This window comes from Pseudophryne corroboree, chromosome 3 (assembly GCF_028390025.1).
Source record: "Pseudophryne corroboree isolate aPseCor3 chromosome 3, aPseCor3.hap2, whole genome shotgun sequence".
In the NCBI taxonomy this organism is placed as follows: Eukaryota; Metazoa; Chordata; class Amphibia; order Anura; family Myobatrachidae; genus Pseudophryne; species Pseudophryne corroboree.
In genome coordinates this window covers 359,401,119-359,427,240 of record NC_086446.1, presented here as the reverse complement: position 1 = coordinate 359,427,240, position 26,122 = coordinate 359,401,119, and the positions used below count along the sequence as shown (strand labels likewise).

Genomic DNA, 26,122 nt, shown 5'->3' with positions numbered 1-26,122 from the left:
TCGACCAGTGTGTGTGTGTGCGCGTGTGTGTGTGTGTTTAAGTATATATATATATACATACACACACTGTACATATATGTGTGTGTATATATACATACATATATATATATATATATATATATACATACATGTATATACATATATGGTATATATAATACACATTGTATTTGTGCAGTATAATTCACTTCAGAAAATGTAAAACTACAGGCTGCACATGAAACGTCTGTCATCTCACCGTGTCCTCTCTACTGAGGATCGACGGCATCAGACAGACACAAATGCGGCACAGACAGAACTGCAGCCAGCCAGGGCTTCCTTCACGGCCGGGGCTTTCAGTCAGGCAGTCCGGCAGTCCGTCCAGTTACAGTGCGAGCGCTCTGCCTGTGCGCTACGCAGCTGGACTGGAGACTGGGTGCGGCGGCGGGGCGGTGCCTTTGTGACGTCACACGTCGTGACGTCGGCGGCGTGGAGGAGGCGCTGGGGCTCTGTAAGAACGCGGCGCAGTGAGGGCTAGGAAAGCCTTTCACTGCGCGCCGCCATTGTATTGAAAATGTATGTTCCAGTTTGCGGGTATTTAAATAAACTTGGCGACAGATGGTAGGTAGGACGGGAGGGGGCGGGCAGCGTGATAGAATGCTGCAGTAGAAGGAATTTTTTTTTTCCTGTCTACAGCAGTATAAAGCACCAGAGATACTGTGGGCCTATTTGAAGTGTGGGCCTGGAGCTGCAGCTCCATCCGCCCCATTGTTAATCCGGCCCTGGCTGCAAGATGCAGCAATGGCCTACTGTACTGTACTACTATAATATACTGGTGGTCACCACAATGCAGCACACTAAGCACAGATATTTGCAGCACACTGAGCACAGATATTGAGCTTTTCAGGCAGAGAACGTAGCCACGTCCTCTGCACTCAATCTCCAATGCACGAGTGAAAATGGCGGTGACGCCGGCTCTTTATATGGAATACGAATCTCGCGAGAATCCGACAGCGGAATGATGACATTTGGCCTCGTTCGGGTTAACCGAGCGAGGCGGGAATATCCGAGGCTGTCTCGGACCCGTGAAAAACACGTGAAGTTCGGGGGGGTTCGGATCTTGACGAACCGAACCCGCTCATCTCTAATTAAAACTAGAACATAACATACTGTAATGTACAGAATCTGGATTTATAAACATACAGTATGTCAGAAAATAATGTACAGTATAGACTGAAGCATTGGCGTAGACAGAACTTTGTGTCCCCATAGCAATATTATGAAAAGGTCCCTGTCCCAATGCTTCTAGAGAGACATTTTAGTTAGTTAATGTTATGCCCCATATAGGCTTACCATACTATCCCTCAAACCGGTACACTCATGAATTACACAGGTTCTGTAGCTGGCTGACTTCAAACCTGCATTTTCCCTGGTTTTAATCAGTCTCAGTATCTGTGCAATTCATGTGTGTCCTGGTTTAAAGGGATATAATATGGTAATCCTAACCCTATAGTAGTGCCATAGTTTATTTTATAAACCATAGTAATACCCTAGTTCATATTATGTCACATTGTAGGTCTGCCAGTACACATTATGCAACACAGTACCCATAACTGTCATTATGACATACAGTGTCCCCAGTTCATATTATGTCTCATAAAAGTGCTCCTCGGTTACATCATGTAACATTATAATGCTTTTCAGTTAATTTTATACCACATTACAATGAGCAGGTCCAGGGGCATATCTAGGTATCCAAGGAAAAAAAATCTAAGGGCCTCTATGTACCACCCAGTGGATAAAAATGTATATAACACATGTAACTGTGACAGGGTAGGTGGGCCCCTCTCTGCTCAGGCTGTACTTCCTGTGTCTATGGTAGATACACTCTTGAACTGAAGGATGGTTTTGGGAGGGGGGCATACTGCTTAATTTTCATTTTATTTTTTTGTTACACTGTGCAGCATCTATGATGTTGATGGGATAACTGTCAGTCACTTGCTAAAAAAACACTAGCAACTGAATAGTGGGTATTGCAAGTGATTACCAGATACCAGTGATCAGACCATGCTGAAAGCTGAAAGCTGGTAAGTGTAAAGCGGGGTAACTAAACACATATACAATCATCGGCCCATTCTTTCCATTCTGACCGGTTCTTTCGAAATCAGAAAAATGTGTTCTCACCTTTAATCATGTTTTGATTGGTCAAATTGAAGGATCAGATCATGTGTACTGTTTCATTTTCATCCAATTCGACTGTGCCAGGTCAGACCAAAAGTGCAATGTGTATGCACATTAGATCATACTTGCGACTGTTCCTACGATTGTACATGAGAAGCAGGGCCTCCTCTGTAGGCATGCATAACTAAACTCAGGTCAGGAAGCATGCTATGTCTCGTACTCCTCTTTTTCCTCCTAATAGCTTGCATTGCTTTTGCCAAAGCAGCAAGAATACAAGGGAGTGAAGTCGAACAAACTGTCACATCGAAAGTGTGATTGTACGGGTGTGTACCTACCTTAATACTAGTGCCTTAATGCGGGCTCAAAAACAGCATTCCAGCCCCATCCCTTCTCCCCTTCCCGGGGAGTAGGGCTAATTAATATGATGGGGACTGTTGTACTGGCAGCTTTGACACCCCTGTATTTCCACTAAGATCCTTTTCCCAGACTACACATGCAGCACATTGTTAAACATGGTTATCTTGGCATTTTGGCCATTTTTCTATGCCTGTGAAAAGGATGTTACTGGTTGTGAACTGGACAACAACTGAGTATAAGCATACAGGAGATCATCCTGTAGGCATGTAGCGGATGTGTGGTACCCCGAATAAATTTGTAGATGTTAAAGTGTGTTGGATTATCACAGGCTCAATGTTACCGGGTTGCAGTGTGTCAACAGGAATCCACTCTTGTTCTGTATCCTCATATGCTTTGTTGTTTCCTCCCTACGTCAGACCTCAGCAAAGAGGCAAGCAGTAACTGACAAAATGGCTGACAGAATGTATGCTAAAGAATTTTTGATTTTTATTCCTAAAGACCCTGAATCACAGCTAGAATGGGTCACTTCAATTAATGGAACATATGGCAAGCATTTCTCAAATTGCTTCAAACACAGGGATCACTATTGCTTACTTAATGGGTGTCAATTATTTCTACTTAGCAGTTTTGCAGTCCTATCTAAATATCAATTTACAATAATATCTACTTATCAAGTCACAATCATATCGACTTAGCAATTCACAATTGTGTCTACAAAGCAGTTCACAATCATATCTACTTAAGCATGCATTCCTGTACACTCTTAATATGGTTTGGTTCAATTAAACTTAAATAGATGAAGAGTCCATGATACAATGTAATGTATCAGAATTAGTAGAGTAACTTTGCTACATTTAGTACGGGTTATTTGTGGATCGTAGTGTGCACAGTTGGGGACATTACTTGGATGTACGCATACAATAAGATCTGTATTTAAATGGTATTGTTGCAGCAGGCAATCTGAGATGACTTGGAACTTTCTTTTCAGGCAATGGCTTCCCCTCATTTCCAGGACAATATGAGATGAATTGCAGCTTTCCTTTCCTCTGGGATGCTGGGTTACCTGGGCTGCTGATTTTGTGAGATTATCAGCATGGTATCCTGCTTCGGGTTCACAGAAGCTGCTATGTCTGTGAGGTTCTCTGCAGCTAGGTAACTACAGCTCTCTCCCAATCCTTCTCTCTTCCTCTCTCCCCAGTCAGTTTAACTTTTATCCCCTTCCTTTTTCCCTTCCTCAAGGTCTTCTCTGGGGTCTCCAGCCCCAGTTCCGGCTCCTTCTATTTTCATTTTGTTTAAGTTTGTGGGCTCCTTGTGGCCCCAACTCTTTTTGCAGGTCACCCGTGGATCCGCCCATTTTGTGCCTCACTTGTGGCTTTGCCCACTTCCTGTCAATATGGCCACAAGGCAATCTGGACGAAGTAGTTTCATCTGCAGTGGCGCTGTTCCTTGGCATTACCTGCTGCGCTGCCTGCCATGAAGAGTGTGTTACCTCACAACCGCTGGGTGTTACAGACATGTAGTGGCAGTGTAGCCAGATTTAAACCATATGCCGAGTTGTATCACTACAGTAACATGGGGTGTGTGTAAATGCTGATGATAATGATGGGAGTGGCTCTCACTTACAGAAAAATCAGAGAGGTGCGATGCATATGCATTAGGATGTGCATATAGTCACATTAGCTTTTTGTTTGCAATATGTTCTCATTCGGGCCTTAATGTGACTCAGAATTAGGCCCTTACATTAAAAACACATAGATACAATATACAGAAAAAAATCTTCATTCTTTTCTTTTCTGCCACCGTACACCAAACCGGAAGTGTAAATTTATTTACTTCTTTACAGATCTAGTATGCAGAAAAACCTAGAAATATTACTAATAAAATATACTCACTTCCACCACGACCACCACAGGGTATCCTGGACTCCCCTCTACTGCTAGTCAATCACATGTTAGCACGTTAAAGTGAGCCATGTTACCACGTACTTCTCACGTGCTGGCAATCTGGTTGGTACAAAGGGGATAAAAGTAATCATGTTAGCAGTACAGTTAAAGACTTTAATATGCATTGCAGAACGAGGTAACTACAATGTAATAAGAGGTAACAAATTTAGGGGGTGTTATCTGTTTATGTGTCACATGTTGACCACAACAGTTAAAGTCAAATATATTATGAAAGCATTACGTAAAAATGTATACAGAAGAGAAAAACAATAATTCATGTGACATCATGTCAGACACATACTAAACATACTGTGTCAATATAGTTAATGGATAGATCATTGTGTTACAAACGTACCAAAATGTTTGTCATAATGAGTATTAAGCTGAGTAGTTTGTCATAACGTGAGCAGGTGAATTACTTCTGGGCCACAATGAGACCATTTAGTGCAGACATAAAGATAAGTATTCCTTATGTCCAACATTGTCAATAATGAATCAATGTATTATTATCATTATCATTTTTATTATTATTATTAGTAGTAGTAGTAGTAGTAGTATCACACTCATGCTGTGGTTGCTAAACATTGATAGTCAGTGGCGTAACTAGGGGTCCGCAGCCACTGCGATCGCTTGGAGGTGTGCAGGGCTGCGGGGCGCCCTAGCCACTGCCACTGATTCTGTTTTGGGAGGGAGGGACAGGGAGGGCACAGCGCGCGCCTCTCCTGTGTGTCCCTCCTGGGGCTCTGGCGGCAGCGGCGTGTCTGTTAAATGAAATGCCCATTCGGGAGCTCTGACTGGCTCACGAACCGGCACTTCATTTGATAGACACGCCGCTGCTGCCGGAGACGCAGGAAGGACACACAGGAGAGGCGTGTGCTGTGCCCTCCGTGTCCCTCCTTCCCAAAACAACACAGCACAGCAGAGCGGGGGAGCCCAGGGGGGGGGGGGGTGTACCTGGCACTGGGGGAGCATATTTGGCACTGGGAGGGGGCATATTTGGCACTGGGGGAACATATTTGGCACTTGAGGGAACATATATGGCACTTGGGGGGGGCATGTTTGGCACTGGGGGAGCATATTTGGCTGTGGGGGGCATGTTTGGCACTGGGGAGCATATTTGGCACTGGGGGGTATATTTGGCACTGGGGGAGCAAATTTGGCACTTGGGGGGCATGTTTGGCACTGGGGGGCATATTTGGCACTGGGGGCATATGTGTACCTGGCACTGTGGGGGAATATATGACACTGGGGGCATATGTGGTACTGGGAGCACAGCCCTAGCAACATTCATTACCCCCTGGTTACAAGCACAACACCCAGCTCATTAAATCCCTGGCAACAAGAATTACCAACTAGCAACGAGCATGACACCCAGTGCATGAAACCCCTGGCAACATATTACCACCTGGCAACAAGCTTGAAACCCAGCACATGATACCTATGGCAACAAGCATAACACCTACCGCATGAAACCCCTGGCAACGAGCATGACACCCTGAGCATGAAAACCCCTGGCTCCGTGCATGGAACCAATAGCATGAAACCTCTGGCAATGAGCAGGTAATTTAAAAGTAATTAGAAGACTTACTGTAGGACTTAATGTGTAACTGGCATTGCGGTGTGTGGCATAATGTATCACGGACATTGCGGTGTATGTCATAATCGTCACAGGCATTACGGTGTGTGGCATACTATATCACGGGCATTGTGGTATGTGGTATAATGTCTCAGGGGCATTGCAGTGTGTGGCATAATGTATAACGGGCATTGCGGTGTGTGGCATAGGGTATAACGGGCATTGCGGTATGTGTCACAGGCATTACGGTGTGTGTGGTATACTATATCACGGGCATTGTGGTATGTGGTATAATGTCTCAGGGTCATTGCAGTGTGTGGCATAATATATCACGGACATTGCAGTGTGTGGCATAATGTATCACGGACATTGCGGTGTGTGTCATAATGTGTCACAGGCATTGTATGTGCTATAATGTATCAGGGGCATTGCTGTGTGTTGCATAATGAAAAACGGGCATTGTGATGCCTGTCGTAATGTGTCACAGGCATTACGGTGTGTGGCATAATGTGTCGGGGGCATTATGGTGTGTGGCATATTGTGTCATGGGCATTATTGTGTGTGACATAATGTCTAAGGGCCATTGCAGTATGTGGCATAATGTATACTGGGCATTACTATATGGAGGAAAAATGACAAATAATGTAAGGGGCATGAATCAGGATTATTTTTTTTTCCTGTGGTGGCCAACAACTGGGCGTGCAGGTTGCAAAACTGGAGTATAAGGTAGTCTTTTCCTGCAAAGCCACGCCCCTTTATGCAAAGTCACACCCATTCAGCAAGCCCACTCCCCTTTTTGCGGCGTGTGCCAAAGGCGCAAGCAGATTCATCACTTTGCTAGTGCCAATTATGGGGGGGGGGGGTTGTCAGAGAATTTTTTGGCTTGGGGGAGAAAAATTTCTAGTTACACCACTGTTGATAGTGATAAAAATAAAAGCACATTGAACACATACATTGTAATAGTTTTGTGGTGAAGACCTTGTTGGTTTTAACGTACCTTATTTCCTGACTACAAAATGAAAAGGGAACATTGATTAGTAGTTTATTTATAATTTGAGCACTTTACATTGCTAATTTCTCACCTCAAAAAAATAACAGTGTGTAATGAGGAATAACAGGTGAAAGAATTATATGCAGATAGGGAAAATAATGTATCGGTAATAAATAATGAGCAAATATACTAGCAGCTGATTTAGTAAAACTGGCATGATTCTTGTGATTTTCTGGTGAATGGCAAGTTGGCGAATGTAATAGAATGTGAATATACTCTAAAGTTCCAAAAATCCACCTGAAATAATGTCAACATGATTCTTTGGAGTGTCAAACATGCACGTTGACAGATGTAATAGTAAGTGACTTTTAAATTAGCAGAAAATTAACAAAAATAAATAAACATTGCCTAACAACAGACAGGGCTCTGGACAGTTAGATAGTTACTAATGCAGCAACAGTACCTTGCTGGCTCCATATGTATAATTATGTTAAAAATAATTAAAAAGAGAAAAATACGTAGGATACCGCCATCATTAGCACTTCTGCCAATCGAGCGTTCCCATTTATACCTAGGCCAGTATATGCAAGTGACCTGCCATTTGCATCATGACCTTGTAAGATGCAGCCATGAGTTGCACATAATAGTTTTTTATTTTGCCAAGCTCATTGGATGCCTACATTGACTGAATAGACCCTTACCAAAGGTTTTAAGTGAGTAGTACATTGGGGAATGGGAGGTCTGGTGGTGCCATTTTTTAATAATAGAATTTTTTTACAATGCTATGTGCTTCATTGTTAATTTGTTATATATTTTTTTCTTATTGATTCACTGCAGAAGCCAGACCCTGTCTCCCAGGGCATCGTAGCATATATGGTTCTCCAGGTGAACAAAAACATCCAGGTGCACAAAAACATCCATCAAAATTGGGCATGAACAAAGGCACTGAGAGGGGGTGCAGGTACTAAATAACCTGGCCCGGCGAGGGCCTGGGAATGTTGCTGCCCATACTTACTTATCTGTCAGCGGCAGCCTCTCTCTCTCTCTCTCTCTCTCTTTCTCTCTCCAGACACTATGGTGGGTTTGTTTGTCCCTCTGCGAGAACCACCATTCCTGGCTCATAATGCCTTGCACCGGTAATGGAAAATATGGGTGAATCCCATGCTCTTTTTGTTGTATGTGTCCCCTTCCCCAGATTTTTCCAGTAACAGCATAGACAGAAACTCTTGTGTTTGTTGAACTTTTGTGTGGACACACTATGCATTTTTTTTTAAATGAATGAATGAATTAATTTATTTATTTATTTATTAACAATAAACATTGTGGAAACATACCCGAATGCCAGCAGTGTGTGACACTCTGGTGGTAGTTTGTAACTGCACCATTATTCATAGGCTACAGTACCAAGAAGGCTGCACGTTCTGAGCAGTTACTAGATTGTTGACACAACCCTAAAACATGTAAACTATCACAATAATAAATCTATTACATATTCTACGCCTTCCGTAAAGTTTATGTTTCATACTGTACGTACGACAAGTCACTTCCTTCTCAAACACAAGTTTGTGAGCAATGAAGGATAAAGGGATTAGATGCTAGTAAAAAGACTATAAACATTATTTAGTATTCCACAACACCCTTATACTTAATATAAAAGGCTTCCATAAACATGGGACATTTGTTCTCTTATTAGGCAGCCTTAACATTTGTATTTGAGTTCATCTTCTCCATAGAAATGAGATATAACATCAACAAAAGTTTTTCACCAAATGTATCTCATGTGTCTACTTATGGAAGTTCTTATTTCCTTCAGCCTGGTGGATTCAAAAAAGTCCACTCTAGATTATCTAACAAACAAGACAATCTAGGAAGCCCTGGGGCTTTCAGTGGAGGAAGAAAAAGCCACCATGGACACTCTAAGCTATCTCACCATGACAGAATCTGCAGTCCTAACTGTGGTCCCCACCTATCTTTCAATGCTCACCATGGTGTTGATTATAAAGAAATTGCTCATTCTTATTTGGGCAACAGACAGGTTCTTAGATATGCACGCGATGATCAAAGCAATGGAAATCATTCTGAGAGCAATGGAAGTTGGAATAGCAATGGCCTTCTAAGCATCAACGAAAAAGAAACCATGCAATATCTGAATCAACGGCTAGCATCATATCTGGAGAAGGTCCACTTTCTGGAGCAGGAGAATGTCCAACTGGAGAAGAAGATCTGTGACTGGTATGAAAACAATGCCCCCAACACACTTCCTGATTCCAGCCAATACATAAAGACAATCGAAGAGCTCCAGAATAAGGTACAATAAAATCAATAAAATCAACTTATGTGACTTTAGTACATTCATTTCAAATTCAAATTCAATGGGAGGTATTTAATTGTTTGAAAAGTCTGTTGGGTGTCTGTTTTTTCCTATCTAATAGACAGGAAAAGAACAGGCACCCAACCAACTTTTCAAACAATTGAATTCTCCCCAATGAATTGTTTTAAATATCAGTACTATAGAATGTGCATCTACTTTTCAGTGTCTGTGAAAAACAAAAGTATTAGTGACATTGTTACAAATTGCATACAAATTAAGTGCTCTAATAGTGTTTAAGTGATTTACATACAGACATATGATTTTCTTTACACTCAGAAGTCAATATTTGTTTCCATACTGTGCATACATATCAAATTGCGTTCTATATATAGATCTAAGCACATTTTAGACTTGTGACCCCTAGTCCTGGAGAGGCGGAACAGAGATGGGAAAGCATGGATTGAGAACTGAAAGGACGTGTGCACATACTGTAAGTGTAGCACCCACTCTGGGTTTGAGGCCTAATCTCTATATATAGTATATAGTATATGTAGTATAATTCACCAACATTTGTACTGAAAAACAGCTTTCAACTGTAAATAATATTCATAGTGCATTTTTACAACTAGGGGCTATTATTAAGCGTTAAGGGTAAAGATGTCACATTTGCATTTGAAAAGATGTATCTGTACACTTATATTTACATATTTGTATTTTCAATTATGCAAATCTTATGTAGACATGCAACTAGGACTGTAACTAGGGGTGTGTGAGCAGAGCCGACCTTAGCTATAGGCAGGCTAGGCATTGCCTAGGGCATCCAAGCATGTCTAGGGTCATCAAAGCATGTCCCTGCAGTATCTCATGCTGGGAGAGACAGTCTGCAAACTATCTGTTACTTTCTAAAAGTATTCAATCAGTACTTGTATACACTGCTGTTTACATTTGTCAAATAGAATGCACACTGTCCCTTGAACTCCCTCCGGCATGCTTGAATGCCCCTGACTTGTGAGACCTTAGACAGCAGAAGCCCAGTAACTGCAATTCCTGGACCTGTGACATTTTCACTGACAATATAGGGTTATTTACTGGATGGCTCCTTATGATACCACATGTGTATTGTGGAAGACTGCTCCACATAAATCTGACATCACCTACACTGCTTGTGCACGTGGGGGAGGGAGACCCTGCTATCCTATGTCCCTTATCCCTGTGCAAACCCCAGGTGTCTGCGGGATTATAACATGGGCAGTGTTCTCCCCATACCTTATTTCTCAGTTAGTCCATGCCGTAAAATTCTCCTGCCATCCAGCACTGTAACGTGGTCAGTAAGTTGTGTTGCGCTATTTCTATATGAAACATCAGTGCAGCGTGACTTTCAGATGCGTCAGACTGGAGAGCAGAGCATATTGCTCCCGCAGTGTAAAATAAAGGGCATGCAGTTGCCGGGAGTAACATACACCAGCAAACACACTGAACAGTGAAGAGAATGGACAGTTGCTACATGTTTTATACTGGTCTTTTTGTATAACCAGCAAGTATGGCAGTATCTGGACTTTGCTGCCATCTGTGTCCAACCAGCAAGCTAAAATAAAGGGTGAGGCTTGCAAAGGACGGCGTACCCTGTGAGGTCACATCCCTTGTACGGGTGCCCCTTTAATGGGTGCGAGTGCAAGCACTCACCCATCCTGCCACCCCCATCTCACAAAACGCAGTCACGGATCTAGGGAGCTGCATGGACGCAGACACTGACTGCAAGCACACCAGCAAGCAAAAGTAAGTTTTATAAAAACAAGCTACTAGCATTACTAATGTGGGGCATATGTGTAAGGTGCATTATTGTGTGGAATTATGTGTATTACGGGCATTGCTGTGTGGCATTATGTGTATTATGGCCATTACTAATGTGGGGCATATGTGTAAGGTGAATTGCTGTGTGGAATTATGTGTATTACGGGCATTGCTGTGGGGCATTATGCAGGGTTGAACTGGCCCACAGGGGCACAGGGTAACTCCTACGGTGGGCCCCACTGCCTAAGTGTTGCTGAGTCAGATGCAGAACTAGCAGCGGTGCTAGGGGGCACCAGCCAAAATTTTGCCAAGGGAATCAAATTGGCTAGGTCCTGCTCTGTGTGTGAGTAGTGCCACGTACAGGGTGCACAGCGCCGTGGGAGGCACCATTGCTGCTCTACAGCAATGTTTACCCATGAAACACTTTTCATTCTTAGGGAAATATTTTCAGCATAACTTGATATTGAGTCTCATTCAGCTACAGTTGCAAAATTGCAAAGTTACAAATCAGGAGATTATCGGCAGACTGCGCATGCGCTGCAAATGCATTGTGCGCATACAAAGACTAAATTGTGATCATAATTTAGTGAAATGCGATCGTAATTTGACAGGTAGTGGCCGTTTGTGGGTGTTAACATGGCATTTGTGGGGAGAGGTTAAAAAATGCAGGCGGATCATGGCCATTTTCAGGGCGTATATCTGACGTCGGATACCTTGATTTTCTACTAAAGTAAAAACATGGTGCCGGTGTGACTGCATTTCATTATTCTGAGTAGCCCTGGATCAACTGCAATTGTGCATGGTACTCCATTTCTGCTTACATTATAATTTTAATACAAATAACTCTAATATAGATATATCCTAACAAGATTTTAGACTGCAGTATAAAACATAAATCCCAATTATATTTTTCTCAGGGTATTTACCCAGGTCATGACTTCGTTGGTGCACATCTTTTCCTTTATTTGTAGTGTCTCCAGCGTCATTAACTGGCTGATGGCTAATACTATAGTGTAGCTACTAGTCCTGGATCTGGCTGAGCTGGGAAGCCTTACTGTACAATATTAATAGTAGCACTGTAGTTCTGTGCAATTTATGCCTCTTATATGATTGATCAGTTTTATTTATCACTAGCCCTCTCTTTACAGTAACTTCCTTATGCTCCTGGTTCTTTAGCTTTCCTCCAGGATAACAGTCTATACAGTGCTTGGTATCTTTGCTGTAGTTAAGGCTGTTTACCTCTTTATCTGTCCTCAAACTGTGGAGTAGCTGTCTTCTGAACTAGCAATAAATTGGGCAGCAGTATTTCCCTGCAAGTATTTTAAGAGGGCAGTTTCTCCTAGTTGTAGTGTTAGATCTGTAGCTGCCTTTAGAACAAAAAGCAGATTATTTGATTTATCTAAGTTATGTGAGTGCAGATACCTTGGATATTCCTCTACTCACAGGGGGTAATTCAGACCTGATCGCTAGGCTGCGTTTTCTCACAGCCTGCGATCAGGTCCGAACTGCGCATGCATATGCACTGCAATGCGCAGGCGCGTTGGATGACTGCACCGGACATTGGTGCATAGCAATGGGATGGTGCGAAAAAAGCGATTGCACGGGCGATTGCAAGGAGATTGACAGGAAGAGGGCATTTTTGGGTGGCAACTAACCGTTTTCAAGGAGTGTTTGGAAAAATGCAGGTGTGTCAAAGCATTGGAAGGGAGGGTGTCTGACATAAAATCCGGTCCCTGACAGGCTGAAATGATCGCAGTGGCTGAGTAAGTCCCGGGCTGCGCACAGACTGCACAAAATCAGTTTGTACAGCTCTGCTACACATGCGATCGCACACTTGCACGGCGAAAATACACTCCCCTGTAGGCGGCGACTGTCTGATCGCAGGACAGCAAAAATCGCTGCCCAGCGATCAGGTCTGAATTACCCCCATTATGCTGTATTTGCTGCTCTCTATCTGGCGTTACCAGACAGTACTGGGAAATACTACTTCATCTCACATCTGTTCAATAGGGTGAGCTGCTGAGCTGTGATAACTGAAGGCCGTCTCCCTGGAGGGTGTGTGTTACTGAGACCGCTGCTCGGACAGTGGATGCTGCTGCCAGTCAGCTTACTGCATAGCCTGTCACTGCTGACACCCCTATCTGTGTTCCTCCTTGAACACTGCATCCCCCTCTTAGTTCTGCTCTCTGATGCAGTGTTTGCCCAACTTGTCAGACTTGCTGGCCAATGCAGCCCTCCTCTGCCCGCTTAACTGTCACTTTACCCCTATATGCTGCAGCTCACACTGCTGCTTAACTGTCACTTTCCTCCTTAATTAGCTTTATAATTGATAATTTGCTGTTAGGGTCTCCTGCCCTGTGCTGCCACGTCGTCATGGCAACCGGGAGACAAGTGCTAGTGGAGTAACCTGAGCGCAGCGGATACTCCGGTTCGGGTCTTTTGCTGTGCAGTGGTTATAGGCTCTGTGCATGGCAGGGGATCCGGTGCTGGTTTTTGTGCTCACAGTCTGTGAGGTCTGAGTGGGGCGTGGACAGCACCTGCTTTATAAGGCCTCTTCTCAGGGTAAGCAGATGCTGCTGAATCTTTGTTGGTTAGTCAGTTTCTGAAAGTTAGCCAGTACTGTGTAGCTTTGTATTTGTTTGTTGCTTACTGCAAATAGGCCTGGGGATTTGGTATTACACTCTGCCAATCCAGACCTAGCAGTAAGACTGGAGTCAGTCGTTTAGCTTGCTGGGGTTCTGTTACTACTCTGTGAACTTAGCAAGTTTGCGGCTGTATTCTAAGACTTGCCTGTCTAATCCTGTCTCACTGTGCTAGGTGTCAGGGGTCAGTTTAGTGGCAGTAAGCTGAACCTGTGCACTGCAAGTGAGAATTAGGATTGTGGAGACTCTCCTTGTGTCTATCATTCCATCTCTGACCAAGGAGTTTACTGCCACACCCGTTGGTAACCCTTTAGGGTTTTGCTGTTGCCCTTAGCAACAGCATTTCGGGTTCTCTACGTATTAAAACACAACATCTTGCTTTTCCCATCTGAGCAGTTCTAATACAAGGGAGATACCCAGTTCCTTAGCCTCTGGGCTTCTCTGTTCACTTTGTGTGTATTTTGTTAACCTATCACCTTCTGTGTACGTTATGTCATATTCCCCAGTCTGTCTGTAAGTCCATTTGTTTTGCATAACAGTTCAAACACCAGTACATTCCTGCAGGCACTGGAGTGCATAACAGTCCTGACACCAGTACTTTCCTGCAGGCACTGGTGTGCATAACATTTGCTTGGGCAGAGTATTACATAACAACAAATGTACATATTTTATTGGGCTACACCACTCGTACACTTCTGCTGGTGAAAACATTCATCATCATTATTATCAATGCTCATTTGTGTAATTAAATGAGTGCAGGGTGTACAGTGTGTGGGCCTGCCTAGGGGATGCAGTCAATTTACCTCCAATCAAAATCCTGCATGTCGGTATTTTGACCTGTCGGCATTTTACATGTTGTTATTTTGACCTTGGTTGTATTTTAAATGTCGGTATTTTGTCCATGTCGGGATTTTGACCTTGTCGGGATTTTGACCATCGGTCAATTGCTGTCGGGATTTCGATTGGAGGTATTTCATACTGATCCCCTGCCTAGACCCAGGGGCATGTGTGCACCTTTTACTCATTATAGATACAGTATGCCAGTGGCACCACCCCTATTTCTGGTGCAAATGATTCATATGTTTGGTCTTCCCAAATATAGGCTCTCACCACTACAATCCATGTTAAATGCAGCTGTGAGGCTAATTTTCCTCGCTAGACATTCTTCATCTGCTGATCCGCTCTATCAGTCCCTCCATTGGTTACCAGTATTCTACCGTGTTAAATATAAAATACTTTTACTTACATACAAGGCTATTAACCAAACTGCACCATGATACATCTCCTCACTCATCTCAAAATATCTCCCTACCCGACCTCTCCGCTCTGCACAAGATTTGCGTCTTTCATCCACATGTATTACCTGTTCCCACTCAAAATTACAGGACTTTACACAGGCTTCACCCACTCTGTGGAATGCCCTCCCACGCACAATAAGACTCTCCTCTAGTCTCCAAACCTTTAAACGTTCCCTGAAAACTCACCTCTTCAGACAAGCCTACCAAATTCCAGACCCACCCACATAACCTTCAATGCTTCCCTATCCAGTTACATCCTCTCTGTACAGTCCACATAACCTCACATATTTTGTCTTCCAACATTGCTGGGTGATCATATCATACAACCCATTAAGAACCTAGCAATCTGGTGGGCCATTATGCGACAGGTAGCATCTATTCTTGTGTATCAATGCCTATTTCCCTATAGATTGTAAGCTTGCGAGCAGGGCCTTCCTACCTCTGTGTTTGTCTGTCTTTGCCCAGTTTTGTTCTATAACTGTTGTTCTAATTGTAAAGCACAACGGAATATGCTGCGCTATATAAGAAACTGCTAATAAATAAATAATAAATCCATATAAACCTGTCGGCTCTTTGAGTATGCTCACTTCTGATTAGCCTGCAATGCCATCTCCATGCAGTGGCATCACAACGGGAATGCAGGCGGTGCAGCCCGCCCCTGGGTGTCACCCACCGAAGGGTGAAACCAAAATGCTGGCTCCTGTTCAGTGACAGGAGCCAGGTGCTGCACTGTAACATTATTTATTTATTTATTACCAGTTATTTATATAGCGCACACATATTCCGCAGCGCTTTACAGAGTGTAGCACTCGGCTCCTGCCAATGTGTAGGAGCCAGCACTGCAGCCACAGCAATCCCCGGGGCACTCCCAAACCCCTGGAGTGGCGAAAACAGGGGTCAGGGCGCAAAGCCTTGTCACCTCCATGAAGCCCCACATCTTTCCCCACAAAGCCCTGTCCTTTTCTGTAGCACTGTACTGGGTAAGTGACGCCTCTTTCTCCATGCCTACCACATACCCAGGGCGAATTTAATCTTGTACAAAAATCCTGTTGCCACTGAGTATTGCCCAATTAGCCGCAGGGGGAGGGGCCCACAGATGGACGATCTCGCGAGCAGGGCCCTCTTTCCTCATTTGCCTTTCCTTCTTTTACTTAAACCATCTTCTACTCCATACTCCCTTTGACGGCACCAAATCCCTTTGTTTTCTGCCACCCTAATACTTACAGTAAATACACTGTTCTTGTTCTATATTACCTTGAACTGTAAGTCACTGTTTTCTAGTTTTGCTTATTTCTTTATGTTCACTGTAACTGGATGCTGTGGATACCTTGAGGCGTAATATAAATAAAGGATTCTAATAATAATAATAATAATAATAATAATAATTAATAATAATAATAATAATAATAATAATAATGTGTATCTAGGCCTCCGGAGCCCTTAGAACAGGGGTGGGCAACATGAGGCCCGCGGGCCGGATGCGGCCCGCGAACCGATGCTGCCTGGCCCGCTGTCCCCCACCAGTGTGCAATGACAAGCGGCCTGACTGGCTGAGCCGCTTGTCATTGCGCTACAGAGCTCTGAGACGCGGCGCCGCTGAGGAAAGACCCGGTCACGTCACAGGGACTGCTGACCGGTATTTCCTCTGTGACGTCAGGCACTGGGCGGCGCTGGGGGTGGAGCCACGGCAGGATTGTGGATATGTGCCTTCTGCATCAGCGGCAGCAGCAGCGGGGCCGCACTGTCTTGTCTTTGTTTGAATGCGCTGGTAGTGTATGTAGCTGTGCGCTCAGCTCTGTGTCTGCTGAGCACACCTCTACATACATTACCCCGCATTACATCGGTGTGGCCAGCACTCATTGTCTGCCCCCTCTTCGCTGGGTCATCAGATGTCCGCACTCCACAGGTGACATTAGCGGCAAGGCGATGCAGCTGCATGGGCACATGCTCCGCCTCCCTTCCCCAGCTCACTGATCAGCGCTGCCTCCTCCTCAGGCAGCTTGGCGCCACCACCTCCTCCTACTACGGGGAAACAGGATCCTGCAAGGTGAAAAATCACACACTCATGTCATGGGCATGAGTGTGTGGGGGACAAGTGATGTATTGTTGCTTTGGTTAAAAATTATTGGTATTTTGTACATTATATTAGTGTGGCTGTGGATGTCACCAGCCTTGAACTGCTTGCTCGCTCTCTCTCTCGGACTCTGCTTGCCTAATGTGTAAAAAGGGGGGCTCTGCTGCCGTAATGTGTAAAAAAGGGGGACTCTGCTGCCGTAATGTGTAAAAAAGGGGGAATTTGCTGCCGTAATGTGTGAAAAAGGGGGGCTCTGTTGCCATAATGTGTAAAAAAGGGGGACTCTGCTGCCGTAATGTGTAAAAAAGGGGGACTTTGCTGCCGTAATGTGTAAAAAAGGGGGACTTTGCTGCCGTAATGTGTAAAAAGGGGGACTCTGCTACTGTAATGTGTAAAAAGGGGACTCTGCTACTGTAATGTGTAAAAAGGGGACTCTGCTACTGTAATGTGTAAAATTGTCTTGTATTGTATATACAAGATACTTTGTGTGTGGCCCTCGAATATTCACTGGAAGTGTTAAGCGGCCCCCCAGCTGAAATAATTGCCCACCCCTGCCTTAGAAGTATGTAAATTATGAAAAATTGCAGATGCCACCACATTAGCTGTATTTCGCAATCAGGCCCTATCTATGAATCTGAACTGAAGTTATCTTCATTTTTCTATAGAGCTCTGCGGAAACTGTAGAAAACACCAAAATTGCCTTGCAGATTGACAATTCTAAATGGGCTACTGATGACTTTAGAAACAAGTAAGTAAGTATAAGACTACTATAAGTTTGTAAATTACAGGGGGGAAGTGAAAGAAAAAAGGAGAAGGAGGTAAGAAAAAGGGAAACTATGGTATAACAATGGGGCTATGTACTAAGTATTGGAGAGAGATAAAGTGGACAGAGATAAAGTACCAGCCAATCAGCTCTTAACTGCCATGTTACAGGCTGTGTTTAAAAAGTGACAGGATCTGGTTGGTACTTTATCTCCAACCAATGTATCTCTCTCCAAGGCCTAGTACATAGATCCCTAAGTGTATTATATTGTGTGTTCAGGGCTGCCATCAGAACTTGTGTGGCCCAATACAAATGAAAAAGGCAGGACCCCCGCCTCCTCGGTTCCTCAGCCCCAAAAGTCCCCCCAAAAGTCAGGTTTGTCACCCATTCAGGCATTACTCTTTTGATCTGCAGCCACCAGCCGTGGTGTGAGGTACAGCAGCACAGATATGGGAAGAGGGCAGATGCTCACATGGAGAGTGGCACACTAGGGTAAATGGCACAAAGACACAGATAGGAAGGGAGCAGAGCTACAGATAGGAAGTGGGCAGAAGCACATATATGAAGAGATGGGACAAAGGCACAGATCTAGGGGATGCTCAGACACAGCCATGGGTAGAGCAGAGACATAGTTATGAGCGGGCAGAGACACAGATGTGGGGAGGAGGCAGATATTTGGGGGCATAGATACAAATATATAATGGGGGGGACACAAATATATATTGGGGGGGGGGTGGCGCTTCTAAACTTACCATAATAATCTGCCCCTGCTGCAGTTCCTTCTGAAGTTCTGATTCACAGTATGCTTATGCAGTGCTGGCTGGAGAGTGATATGTGTGTGACTCATTGCTCAGCTTAGCTGTGTGGTGAGTCATTCATATCACCCCCAGCTGTCCGGCCCGAGACTACAGTCCCGGCATTCCATAACTGGTGGTGGCCTTGTGTGCTTTAGATTCAAAGGATACATTTTACAGTATATGCTAGAGGTGTGTGGTATGGTATGCCGGCGTCCGGGCTCCCGGCGACCAGCATACCGGCGCCGGAAGCCCGACCGCCGGCATACCGTCAGCGTGGCGAGCACAAATGAGCCCCTTGCGGGCTTGCTGCGCTCGCCACGATGTGCTCGCTACGCTGCGGGCATGGTGGCGTGCTACGCGCGCCACGCTATATATTCTCCTTCCAGGGGGGTCGCGGACCCCACAAGGGAGAAAAACTGTTGGTATGCCGGCTGTTGGGATTCCGGCACCGGTATACTGTGCGCCGGGATCCCGACAGTCGGCAACCTGAAGACCACCCGTGCTAGAGTATACTGATACATGTAAGTCTGAGATCATAAGATTCTTAAAATGTCATTAACTGAGATCTCAAGTTCTGATGATGCATTTGATTCTAAAAGTAAACCTGTCTTCTAAACCATACATTGGCTCTGTTCAATGCTTGATCATAAATGGAAATCTCTCTTAGGGGCTAATTCAGACCTAATTGCTGCTGTGCATTTTCGGCTGTCTTAGCCCTGATTGACAGGCAGAGGCGGTCGCTGGGCGGGAGGGGGCAAGCCTGCGGCATTTGGCCACCGTTTAGGGTGTACGGTCCAGGCAACGCAGGCGTGCCCGAACCGTTGGGGGGCCGCAGTAGCTGCGTGACATCACACGCGCAGCAACGAGTAGCTCCCTGCCAGCGTGCAGGAGCTGCTCTGGCTGGGAGCTACTCTTACAGTACAAAAGCATCGCCACTGTGCGATACTTTTGTACTTGTACAACGGGGTAGGGCTTGACATGGGGGGCGGACTAGCCCTGTGCTGGGTGTCCCCCCGCATGTCAGGGAAGCTAATCGTAGCACATCTACAATCAGGTCTGAATCACCCCCTTAGTCCCCTGTGCATAGACCTGATCTGATGCTTGTGTAATCACTGATTTCTTTCATTGCCATATGAACATTTTGCAGATCTACCCACCAGCTATGTCTGCACTTCCACGTGTGCCTGGATCAGTCTCATAGTGTTAGTAGCTTAACAGACATGGGCCATCATTCCGAGTTGATCGCACCAAGCAACTTTTTGCTGCTGGTGCGATTAACTAATCTCCACCTATGGGGGAGTGTATTTTAGCATAGCAGGGCTGCGATCGCTTGTGCAGCCCTGCTATGCTAAAAAAGTTTCCTGCAAAACAAGACCAGGGTAAGAGTTACTTACCCAGTGCGACGGCTCCAGCAATGTAGGTCCCGGTCCTGACGTCAGACATCCACCCTCCAAACGCCTTGACATGCCGGCATTGGACTCACCACGTCTGGAAAACAGTGAATATCCGCCCCGGAATGCCTCCCGCCTGTCCATCTTCTTGCGATCGCCGCTGCGATCACATTTGTCGCTGGTGGCGTCGTTGCCCGTCAACAACGCGCATGCGCAATACGCAATGCACATTTCTGACCCGTTCGCACCGCAGTGAAGAACCGCTGCGTCCGAACGGGTCGGAATGACCCCCATGATGTTCCATGAAAGCTTTGTACAAAATGAGTATTAGCATAACTTTTGAAAATATAGCAGTAAATATTGTCAGTGATAACAACAGCTAATATGATTGACACTGTTCAGTTATACAAAATAAATTATTGGTAAGTTGATTTGGCAGCAGATCATTTCAATTGAAAAAGTACTTTGTCTGTCCGACAATGGCCCTCATTCCGAGTTGATTGATCGCTAGCAGAGCAGCGATCAGATAGTCGCCGCCCACGGGGGAGTGTATTTTTGCTTTGCAAGTGTGCGATCATATGTGCAGCCGAGCATTACGAAAACGTTTTTTGCAGTTTCTGAGTAGGTCTGAACTTACTCAGCCCTTGCAATCACTTCAGCCTGTCCGGTTCCAGAATTGACGTCAGACACCCGCCCTGCAAACGCCTGGACACGCCTGCGTTTTCCCTACCACTCCCAGAAAACGGTCAGTTGACACCCATAAACGCCCTCTTCCTGTCAATCTCCTTGCGAACGGTTGTGCGAATGGATTCGTCGCTAGAAGCATTGCACAGCAACGTTGCTGTTTGTGCCCGTACAACGCGCGTGAGCATTGTGGTGCATACGCATGCGCAGTAGTAACCTGATCGCTGTGCTGCGAAAAATGGCAGCGAGCGATCAACTCGGAATGAGGGACAATATTATTTTTGTTTACGAAAAACATTATGTGATATTCAGCAATTGTGGCTTAGAAATTCAAGCTATTATGGGACTAGGGATGACATTTATCGAAGTTTGGATACAGATAAAGTGGAGACAGATAAAGTACCAGCCAATCAGCTCATGGATGCCATGTTACATGCCATGTTTGAAAAATGACAGCAGCTGATTGGTTGTTACTTTATCTCTCTCCATTTTCTCTCTCCAAGCTTTGATAAATCTTCCCTAAGGAATCTTAGCACTCACAGTCTGTCTATCGTTGTTCACCAGAACTTATCCTGGAAGATGTCTTGCCGGGTGTGATACTGTATACCGGCATTTGGGATGCTGGCTGTCATAAGACCGACACTGGCACCCTGATGCTCATTATTCCTAAAGGGGTCGGGTAAGTATTTTTACTCTCCCCAACCTCCCTAACCCTCCTTTTCTACAGCCAATCCCTAACCATGCAGCCTAACCCTAACCCTCCCTGGTTGTGCCTAAACCTAACACCCCTCCCTGCAACCTAACCCTAAGCCTCCCTTCTCTGCAGCCTAACCCTCCCTCGCAGCCTATATGTAACTCCCCCAGGGGCTTAACTAGTGCTGTGCAGAGTCTGCTGCGCCCACAGCGCAATTTCCCTGTGTGTGCAGTGTCAGGACCTGCCCCAATATCCCACGATGTGCCGAGACTACAGTGGTATCACTGGTCGCTGTACATTATATAATTGAGCAGTCAGCGCTGGGCAGTGTTGGTGGCCGAGTCTCTCCCCCATATGCTGCATTCCTATCCCCTCTCTTGTCCTGCAGTGTACAAAGGGAGTTCTGGGTCAGGAGCTGGCAGTAGCACAAAAGGGAGAACTAATGTAATCGTCTACACACACACTACACTTCAGTACACTACAGTACACCACACTACACCACACTACACTACACTGCACTACACTACACTACACTACACTACACTACACTACACACTAAGGGTAGGGGGAATATAAGGGGCTCTACCTGCTGTGATGTGTATAGGTGGCTCTGCCTAGTGTAATGTGTATAAGGGGCTCTACCTGACGTAATGTATATAAGGGCTTTACCTGGTGTAATGTATATAAGGGGCCTTACCTGGCATAATGTGTGTAAGGGACTCTACCTAGCATAATGTGTGTAAAGTACTCTACCTGGCATAATGTGTGTAAGGCACTCTACCTGGCATAATGTGTGTAAGGCACTCTACCTGGCATAATGTGTATAAGGGGCTCAACCTGGTGTAATGTGTATAATGTGCTCTATCTGGCGTAATGTGTGTAAGGGGCTCTACCTAGCATAATGTGCATAATGTGCTCCACCTGGTATAATGTGTGTAATGTGCTCTACCTGGCATAATTGAAGGGACACTGCGCTTGCTGTGAGGAAAGAGTACAAAAACCAAATAAAATAATGTGAATATTTATTACTAAAAATGATTAATAAAATATTTTCTTATAAAATTATCTCAAAATTCAATTCATAAAAAATACATATGTAATATCTGACAACTGCAGTTAGAGCATGAATTGGAATGGAATAGTCACCCCTTTGGAATTCTGGATTCCACATCCATGATGAAATGGTAATATAAAAGCGAAGTGTCCTGTTCCTTGAATGTGACCTATTTGGAAAAGTACAATCACGAGTTGGATCTGGTGGGTCCTGGCTGTATGTTGCTGTCCAGGCTAGGCAAATGTGTGGTCCTGGTATTGGCAGACGGCACTGCTGTGGCAAAGGGAGTCCCTTGTAGCCGGATTCACAGCTCCATTGGAATGGCCCAGAAATGCATATCCATACGTGGTAAAATTATGAGGTCTGGTCCAGGTCACATAAGTCAAAGATGGAATCCAAATGCAGGATGTGGAAGATGTATAGTCCAATTGTGTCCAAGGGGTGCAGGTATCCTGACGCGTTTCGCTGAGGGGGTTCCCAGATTTTTCAAAGGACCTTGACGTACGTTTCACCATGGGGGGGCTGTCTCCCCGGCATCTCAACTACTTGCGCATAGCAGGACACCTGACTCACAGGTTCCGTATGGTGCACCTCGGTCTCCCATGACAGGGATGTATTTACTTTTCATTTGATGGTTATCTTCAACCTTGTTCTATGCTAATGTGACTGTGCACCTCTAGCATGCTGCTTAACCCACAGGATGCCTTTGTGCGTCACATGCAATCCGTTTATATGCTTTCAATTGCAACAAGTTTCCTGCATGTTTATGCATATGAAGTGCTTTTAGAGTAATTTTCTGAATAGGTATTATGTTCGGCAGCTGTTCTTTCAATAATCAGTTATTGATATGCTTAAAATTCTCCTATTACAAACACAGCTTAGATTTTTGTTCTTTCCAGCATCAGCAGTTATCTTGTTGATAAAAAGTATCAATGCGTTTCTCTTTGAATGCTAAACATGTACTGCTATATGTCTTGAACAAGATCTTATTGAACTGTCACATTTAATAAGTAATTAGTAACAAATTGTATGAGCAGGATACCATATGTATGAATCAGGATTGTTACTACTGATTACAGAAAGGCCGTTTTTTGGAGCATAGCCAACTGTTTAACTTTGATACATGAGCCTACAATATATACAGCAGAATTTTAACACAACTGCTTCTTTTTACATATTCCATTACTGGGACTATTGCTGTGTAGTAGTTCTTTAGTTCTCTCATTGACTGCGCTGGTATTACACCGTCAGCCGACAGCAGAAATGAAATCTACATGCTAAGACCCAGGTGATCTCTCTGCACTTCCATTGGCTGGTACAAGTACAGATCTCTCACCCTGTATTCAATGCGTAAGCAAATGCGTGGCAGCAGAATCTGGAAAAGACCACTCAGTAGCCATGCCTGCCTTCCTTCCTTTATAAATATTTTGATGCGCATCAATTATTAATATTACGCATCCATTGAGGGCATTGAACCTGAACCTGTGAATCTTTTTATTATATATATATATATATATATACATATATGTATATGTTGTTGTGTCCATATTTTGCCTTTTTAGAATTTTTTGTGAGCTTTCTAAACTCACTTTTATTGGACTGATTAAAAGTTAAGTTTTATTATTTTTGTTGCACAGACCGTAACCTGGTAGATGTAGGAACAGTTAGAGTGCTCCTTAAAGAGAGTCTGGTGCCGCTCTTGACCTGCATTTTTTTTTTTTTTTTTGTGTGTGTACAGAATAACTTAAAAAAGACAGGCAGACTCACTGGAATCAACCAAATCAGTCCAATGACTGCATCTGGCAGGTTATTGCATTTCTCTCCATGAGTGACCTTTATAACAGTAAACATTTGCAGTGTTTTATAACAAGCAGCAGAGCTCTGAGCTCTGGGCTCCAACGCTACAACAGTTGATGGTAGAATTGTGGCACATATTAACCACCAGTATTGGAGGAATAGGGACACAAAGCAGAAACCCATACCAACATTGAGAAAGCATATAAACCTTACACAGAGAGTGTCCTGGTCCCAGTGCTCTGAAGCAGTCATTCAGTACAAACCACTTTGCCATTGTGCAAATACTTGTGCTAAAATATACAGTACCTTCAGCCTGCATGAAAAATGGTCACGCTTCTGACACTGTGATTATGGATTGCCGTCTGCTCTAAAATCCTTGGTATGATACAGTATGTTAACATAGTAACATAGTAGTAACATAGTATCTAAGGTTGAAAAAAGACAATTGTCCATCGAGTTCAACCTATTTGTGGTCTCCTATGCACGATTATTTTGTATAAAATTTTGACTGAAGTTGATGACTGCCGTTACATTTTACCCCTCTTTTTTATAATAACCATAGTGCGTGACTATGCCCCGTAACCCTGGATATCATTATCCAGTAGGAATTTATCTAACCCATTCTTAAAGGTGTTGACTGAGTCGGCCATTACAACTCCCTCAGGCAGGGAATTCCAAACACGTATCGTCCTTACCGTAAAAAAGCCTTTACGCCGTATTGTGCGGAATCTCCTCTTCTCTAACCTGAGCGAGTGTCCACGAGTTCTCTGTGTTGATCTAACCAAAAACAGGTCCTGTGCAAGATCTGTATATTGTCCCCTTATATAGTTGGAAATGTTGATCATGTCCCCTCTTAATCACCTCTTTTCCAGTGTAAACATGCCTAGTCTTGCAAGCCTTTCCTCGTATTCCAGCATCTCTATACCCTTAATTAGTTTGGTCACCCGCTTCTGAACCTTTTCTAGCTCCAGGATATCCTTTTTGTAGTAAGTTGTTAGTATGTTGACCAACTAAGAAGCAGCGCTTCCATGAAACGTGAAACAAGTTTATGCGATTCCTCATCATGATATATTTGGTGCTCTTCGATGTTCTATGGATAAAATTGAACCACTAACCTGTAACAACTATTTAATTAACTACTGGTGTTAAAGAACTGTTACTGATAATTCATTTGGTGAAACCTGCATTAATTTAGATTTTACTCTTATTCTTATAGTATTAATTGTCTCTTTCCCAAACAATAGGCTTGATATTGAATTTAAGCTGAGGAATCATGTTCAGGCAGATGTAAATGGACTTAACAAAGTCCTGGAGGGAGTAAATAAGGAAAAATGTGACCTTGAAATGCAGTTTCAAGAGCTCCAGGAGGAACTAAAACAAATGAAGAAAAACCACGATGAGGTAATGTTTGCTGATGTAGCCAGTGTTGTTTCCAGTGTGCTTATTCATAGGATCAGGAGATGTCACAGTAAATACATAAACAATAAACATTAGTCCTTATACAGTCCACTAAAACTATTATATAATGCTAGAAAAGTGAAGCACACATTTTAAGCTTTTAAGGGGATTGATCATACCAGGTAAATTTCATGATAGAAGACAAGATCTGACAGCACTGAGGAGGAAGGAGGCATAATATATATGGGTATGAGCTGATCATGATGCTCACGTCCACTCATGCCTCATTGGGGTTCTATGGACACTGGTGGTGGGGGGAAATTCCACTGGGGCTCTATTACAACTAGGGGGTGGGGGTAATGCCACTGGGAAATAGTGCCGCTGTGGGTTGGCAGGCACCATTA

General features: G+C 44.2%; 1 protein-coding gene across 1 annotated transcript in view; it reads left to right on the top strand.

Annotated features, from left to right (window-relative positions):
- Positions 1–26,122, top strand: part of LOC135057272 (keratin, type I cytoskeletal 19-like) — a 93,014-nt gene that overhangs the window by 13,972 nt on the left and 52,920 nt on the right. Inside the window, exons 2-4 of the mRNA XM_063963162.1 lie at positions 8,718–9,332; positions 17,806–17,888; positions 25,565–25,721. Of these exons, the coding sequence (XP_063819232.1) occupies positions 8,718–9,332; positions 17,806–17,888; positions 25,565–25,721 (855 nt within the window). The remainder of the gene's footprint in view (positions 1–8,717; positions 9,333–17,805; positions 17,889–25,564; positions 25,722–26,122) is intronic.